Below are 6,745 nucleotides of genomic sequence, written 5' to 3' on the forward strand. Positions count from 1 at the left end.
GGGGGCGCGCGCGCGCGCTTGAGGTGGGGGGCGCGCGCGCGCGCACGGAGCCACATTCGCACGCTGGCCGATCCATCTATGCAGGTATCCACGGGCGCACCTGCAGGACCACGCCCTCAGGCCTTTCTCACGTGTTCATTCATTAGTGTTTCCACTGGTCACAGGTGGGGCGCTCCCCGCTCCGCAGCTTCCAGCACTGAGCACACGATAGTGGCGGGTCTAACTAGCCCAGATTAGTACATCTATGGGGCCATGTGCAGGCTGGCTTCCCTGGGGAAGTCACAGGAGTCAGGAGCTGGTAAGCAGAGACCCACAGAAGGTGGGAAGGGGCGTTCTAGGCACAGGGTACAGTCACAAAGACCCCCCCAGGTGAGAACGGCCTCCCCGCCCAGATGGAGCTTGAGGCTGTTAAACGCTGCATCCAGGAGGACTACCCACAGAGGCTGTCCCAGGCTGAGGCCAACCTTGGGCATGAAAGTCACACTTCGCCTCTGGCTGAACTGAAGATGGGAGGCTGGTGGATAGAGGCAGAGGAAAGAGGACCCCAGGAGGATCCTTGTCTCCTGTGGGAACATGCCATTTCCCCTAGAGGGCCAGTGAGGCCCTGCTCTCAGATCTTGGTGTGCAGGCCAGAGAAGTCTCCTGAGCAGGATCCTTGCTGCCCAAGATGGGCATGAGGATGAGCCTGTGACCCTTCCCAGCCGAGATGAGCCAGTCCTGGGGCTTCAGCAATTCTGGAACACTTTGCTAAGCTGGCAGCAGCTACTGAGTCCTGACATGGCCCCAAGTGGGGAGTACAAAACTGAGACAAAGAAAACAAGTAAGGTGGATTTAAGTTCCACAGGAGATTAACCTGGCTCCCGGATTCCACGGTGCCTGAAGCCAGGCACACTTCCGCTTATGTGAGCAAGTAAATTCCCTTCTACTTCAGTCTGAAGGAAGAGAGTTTCAGCCCAGGCCTCAAGGATCACAGAGTGAGAACCCTGCCAAGGGGGCCGTCCTCCAGCTGCCCCACTCCCTCTGCCCCAGAGCCTAGTTCTCCAATCATGAGCTGTGTGACTCTGGACAAGTTACTTCACCTCTCTGGACTCATCTGTGAGCTGGGGATAATGAAATTACCCTCAGTGAGGTGGCCGCCCAGCCCAGGTGCAGCACCTGACAAGGCACTCGTCAGTGCCCCTGGGGACCAGGCCCAAGTCTGCGCTCTGTCCAGCGTCCAGCAAGGGCCTGGAGCCTCATCACAGTCTGGAGGCAGCCTCGTGTCCTCACGTGTGGAAGCGCACAGCCCTGGAAGGTCAGAGGCCCCCTGACCATGCTGCCTGGCCCTGTGCCTCAGAGCCACCAGCCACCACTGCGCAGCAGGAGGGCTCACAGCTCCGACACACAGTCACACAACCTTTTGCCCCACTTTTTTTTTTTTTTTTTTAATTAAAACAGCAATCAGCCAACTGCCCCAACCCATCAGGGACAGGACCCTGGACAGGCAGTCCTTTCTTCAAAAAAAAAAAAATATATATATATATTTTTAAACAATACCAAAAGCAAATCCACAGCCCCCTTCGAGCCGGTCCCCAAGGAAAATGAGCTGGATGGCTCCCCTAGCACCTCTCTGAGTGGAGACCTTAGGCCCATCTCCCAAGACCCTAGCCTGAGCAGACAGGGCAGGTCTTAGCCTGCTGGTCCCCTAGCAGGTGACAGAAAAGTGATCGGCTCCAAACCATGCAAGAAAAACCAGCCAAACCCACAAAGCGAAAGAAAAAATCAGGAAGATAAATTAAAAAAATAAAGGTGAAACTACACCCCTAGAGGCGGCAGGCAAGGGCAAGGTGACCCCGGTGCCCTTAGCGCCCCGTCTGCCAGTGCTGGGGTGAAGGCCTCGGCGGCTCTGGCACCTGCCTTGTGGGGGCTCCAGGGAATTCACGTGGCTCATCCCCATGCTGGGTCCCCTCACCAATGCCAGGAGAGAGGTGTGGCCAGCCTAGGCCAAGTGTGCAAAGTCCATTCAGTCGAGAGATAAAAAAATATACAACTTGGGTGGCATCCAGGGCTGAGCCAAGGTAGTGGCCTGCACAAGGCAGGGCTGCCTTCTCTGTGAGGGGCATCAGGCCCCTCCAAGTCCAGAGTCTTGGGGTCCTTGGAGCAGCAGGGGCAGAGGCACTGGGGGTCCCCGACGGTCTGGTTCTTTGGCACTTGGGACCTTGCCTGTCAGGCAGGAGCAGCCCCCTGGATTCCTCTTGGGTGCCCAGGCCAGGGCGGCAGTAGCTTATGGGTGTGGGCAAGCACTGCCCCAACAGACAGTTGGAGAAGGTCCAAGCCCTGCCCCTACGAGTCCTCTCCCAGGATCTCCTTCACGAAGGCAGCGATGTCAGTCTTCTTGGTTTTGTGCGAGGTGAAGAAAGGGTGCTCCTGAGGGTACAGAAGGCAGTCACCTTGGAGGGCAGCCAGCCACCTCCTAGTCCTGCCCTGCACCCCGACCCTCCCAGCGCCCCCGCCCTTGGAGGCCCCCCAGGTAGAGAGTGCTCAGGCTTCCTCCTCAGCTCTCTCACTGCCACCCTCAACTTGCTCTTGCCTGCACACGCCAGGACTCTGTCCACAATGGGCATTCCAAGTGGAGTGCCCTCTCCATCGGCGAGGAGGTCCTCACTCATCCTTTGAGGCCCACTTCCCCTGCAAAACCTCCCGACACCTCCAAATAAAATGGCCCACCTGCCCTGCTGGCCCTCTGCCCCACTCCAAGAGCCTGGCATGAAGGGTGAAAGAGGGAGCCAGAGTACACAAGTGAATGAGAGAATGAACGACAAAGTTCCTCAAAGAATTCTGAATGCAGAGGCAAGCCAGAGGAGCTGCCCACTGCTGTGCATAGAGGCAGCCCTCTCCCAGAGAGCCCCACCCACACTCACCATCAGCTCCAGGTAGCTCATGCGTTCCGCGGGGTTCTTTCTCAGGCTAGGAGAGAACAGGGTATGCTGGGGCCAGGATGGCAGGGAAGTGAGTCCAGCCCATCCAGGCCAGTCAAGTCAGGCTGGGCTCAGCCCTGCCCAAGCAGCAAGGAGACACACATGCTCCCGAGGCTCAGGAAAGAAAGGACTGACCTGTCCTGGGGGCTTCCAAGGGCAGAGTGGGATCCATGGTGCCCACCACAGAGACTGGACCAAGTTTCTTTGCCTCCTGGGGTGTGAGCTTTCTTATCTCTATAGTGACCTAGGAGATTTCCAATGATCCCAGTACTAAAATGCTACCATTAACCATCATATGCTTGGAGTCCTTAATCGAGAGAGGAAGTTCCTTACCATGGGTGCTGGGAGAGAATGACCCTGTCTGCCAGGCGCACCTGTTTTCAGACTTTCTTATTTTCCAGTGAAAGAAAGAAAGGCTGTGAATTCTCCCCTGAGCGTCTCTCTGGCCACAGCACAAAGCTGTTGGTATGTTATACTCTCAGTCTTCACTTCTCACTACTTTATAATTTTATGTTTTAGATCTCTCTTATAACCCAAGAGTATATTAGAAGAATTTACTTTTAATTTCCTTGTAGCTTTTATCTCTATAGTTTGTATTTTCTGTTCCATCTAATTATAGTTAAGAGAATGTGGCCTATACGACTTTACCTCCTGCCTTTTCCCTTATTTCCTCTATAATCTCAAACATAAGTAATCTTTATAAGGATCTTGTGGGCATTCTTTAATGTGATACAAAGTTCTAAACATCAACAAAAGCAAATTCACTGTGCATTTAAATCCTCCATATACTCTTCATTTTCTTTTTGATCTATGTCATCTGTCCATTTCTAGAGGAACTGTATTAAAAACTCTTCCCAGGACCATAGTTTGTCAAATTATCCTTATACTCTATTTCTGCCTACTATTTTCATGCTGTTATTGGGGTTTATCTGCTCAAAAAGGAGACCGGGCCCAGGGAGGATGGGATCTGGCCAGGGCAGGGAAGGGTACTGACTGGGCTCAGGGAGACCCTCAGGTCTGAGCAGGGCTGAGACTCACCACTGTGCAGTAAAGTCCACAAACTCAGGGGAGAAACGGTCAGCTGGGAGCTGGGGGGACGGCTCCTCTACCACCTGCTTCAGCTGCTGGAAGGGGGTCCCCCAGGACTCATAAGGAAATCGCAGAATGGCCATCTCGATCTGCAGTGGAGATAGCACTGCTGGGTCAGAGACACCCACACTCCCACACGGAAGCAAAGCCTCCAAAGATCCTGCCTGTCCTAGTCCAGCAGCCAGAGCTGGACTGTGAGGCAGGTTAAGGGGCTGACAGGTGACATCAGTCCAAAGATGAAAGCCAAGGGACAGAGGAGTTGGTTCTTCTGTCCCAGCCAGCAAAGACTATATAGCTCATGGTACAAATTCAACCCTGAGTTTTGACTGGCTTGGCTATCAGGTTTTCAAACAATCTGAATTCAGAAGGTTTTGCATTAAAACCCAGGTTCCAGCTAACCTGGAAAAATCAGAGGGCTGGCAGCCTGGGGTGCTCCCCATAAAGCCGCTGTCAGCAAAGCGCCTTAGAAGAGCGATCAGCTTCGAAGTTCCCCACAAACCACTCCCTCCTCCCTAATGTCTCAGCAACACCTTAGTGTCTGCTGCCGTTTATGTGGGCTGTTGTTATTACTGAAAAGGCAAGCGGGAAATGAAATGATTCTCATGAGCTTGCAGGAGGAATGTTAGACTGAGAGGTTCATCTTCTGGGCTGTGCAGCAATCTATGAGGCCCCATTAGGAAATGAAGTCTGCAGCCTTTCTCCTCCACAAAGCCCCCACCACCCAGCCACCAACGCCTGGGAACGCACCTCCAATGCTTCCCCTCCAGGACGCCTTTCTACTCTGATCCTGCCACTGTTTCTCCTCGACTCCCTGGACACAAGGCTGCCATGGCCTCATCGCTTCTACGAGACCCAGATCTCCCTGTGCCCCATGCCTCGCCTGCAGGAGTCATTTGTAGGAAAGAATGGCTGGCTCACAACAAACTCTGCTTCCAATTTTGACTGCTGACATGAAAACTCAGGTCCACCTCCCTGACAAGCGATCACCATAATAAACAGGAGACACCTCAACTCAAGCAGACGCACCCAAACAGGTCACCAGTTGTGCTCAAAAAGCACCTTCTCATCAGGTTCTAGGCTCCCCTCCAGCCAAGACACAAACAGGCCCGCAGATGGAGGTGACACAGTGTGGCGGGAATGGCTATGACCCTGGATTTTCATAGGGCCAAGACAGCCTTTCTTCCCTATAGTTTCCACTGACTCCGGCACACAGGAGTGAGGACCCTGCCTGGGCTGCAGAGAAGGATGCAGTGGCCACCAGAACTTAAGGACGAAAACAGCTTAAGGACAAAAACCTTGGACCTAGTCATTTCTCTCCTGGTAATTTTTTCTAAAAGAGCTCAAAAAATGAAAACAGAAGCAGCCTCTGGGCATAGAGACACATAGTATGGCATTATTTGTGGGAGTAAACGTGGAGAAGCAGCAAAAATGAGTAGGGCAGGTCGCTGAGCCTCGCCACTGTCGTGAAGCCCTCCTGCACAGGGAGCCAGTTGGTCTGGGGCTGGCTGTGCATTCTCAGTGAGCACCACGAGCCCTGAGGAAATCCAACAGGAAGTCATCACCGACGAGAGCGGCATAACGTTGCCCTAACCCAGGGAGGGCGTGAGGCATCTGCGGACACACCACTGAGGACACCATAATCTTTGATGGCACTGTCTCTTCTCACATTGTGAAGCCAACCAACCCTTCTGTCCAGGCTAGACTATCTGGCCCCCAGAAGCCCTCAGACCTGGCACAGCCCCCACCTGTGCTCCACCCGACCAGCAAGGGTGCCCCAGGCCGTACCATGGTGATGCCGAGGCTCCAGACATCGGACTTGACATTGTAGCCTTTCTGGTTCAGTTCTGGGTTGATTCTCTCAGGCTGGAAGAGAAGCCAGAGGAGGGTCACCCAGTCCCCCTCAGCTGGGTCTGGTTGCCCCCCACAAAAACTTAGGGGCCAGTGCTCACCCATCCTACCTCCCCCAGAGCAAGTGTGGAAGCTGAGGCTGGTGAGGGCCCGGGTCTCGAGGTGGAAGCCTAAGTCTTGCCACACAGCTGCCACACCTGGGGGTCCCACCTTGGGGTATCGGCAACTCTCGCAGGCCCCACCAGCCACCCCCCTGAGGTGAAACCTATCATCCAAATGGACACCGTGGGGCCAGTCAGAAAGGGGTGGAGAGGGCTGAGAAGGAGACTCCCTCTAGAAGGAAATTCGGGGTCTGGGGAGGCCTCATTCCTGATGGAGCAGGAGGACACAGCTAGGTGCCTAAGCCTGGCTGCTTCCTCTGGGCATGACCTGGGAACCACTTACGGCCATGTAGGGTTTGCAGCCAGCATCCATTGTCTTGGCCACGGAATCCACCAAGTAACCACTGATCCCAAAGTCACACATCTTCACGTGGCCCTCCTTGTTGATAAGGACATTGGACGGCTTCACATCTGCCAGAAGTAGGACACGCCTTTCAGCTACTGGTTGTTGGCCCCCACTGCCCAGGTCAGAGCTGGTAGCCACACAGTCAGGAGCCCCGGCCTCTAGCCATAGGTGGGGAGAGAAGTTGGCTCCACCAGGGCTTCCCCCAGGACCATGTCTTTGCAGCTTCACAGTTGGGACTCAGCCTCCACTTACCAGTGCAACCTCTGGCTCTGGGGTCCACCCAGATGCAGGGAACCCATCACTAACAGTATGAGCACTGTAAACCACCCAGTATCCACCCTGAG

General features: G+C 54.5%; 1 protein-coding gene across 1 annotated transcript in view; it reads right to left on the reverse strand.

The window, feature by feature from the left end:
• Positions 1–1,397: 1,397 nt before the first annotated feature.
• MAP2K3 (mitogen-activated protein kinase kinase 3) overlaps positions 1,398–6,745 on the reverse strand; it is an 18,118-nt gene continuing 12,770 nt past the window's right edge. Inside the window, exons 9-13 of the mRNA XM_010842862.1 lie at positions 6,339–6,466; positions 5,832–5,909; positions 3,996–4,135; positions 2,901–2,946; positions 1,398–2,406 (exon numbers count right to left, since the gene is read on the reverse strand). Of these exons, the coding sequence (XP_010841164.1) occupies positions 2,323–2,406; positions 2,901–2,946; positions 3,996–4,135; positions 5,832–5,909; positions 6,339–6,466 (476 nt within the window). The 3' untranslated portion in view covers positions 1,398–2,322. The remainder of the gene's footprint in view (positions 2,407–2,900; positions 2,947–3,995; positions 4,136–5,831; positions 5,910–6,338; positions 6,467–6,745) is intronic.

The sequence above is a fragment of the Bison bison genome, unplaced genomic scaffold (assembly GCF_000754665.1).
Source record: "Bison bison bison isolate TAMUID 2011002044 unplaced genomic scaffold, Bison_UMD1.0 scf7180017864180, whole genome shotgun sequence".
NCBI classification, from domain to species: Eukaryota; Metazoa; Chordata; class Mammalia; order Artiodactyla; family Bovidae; genus Bison; species Bison bison.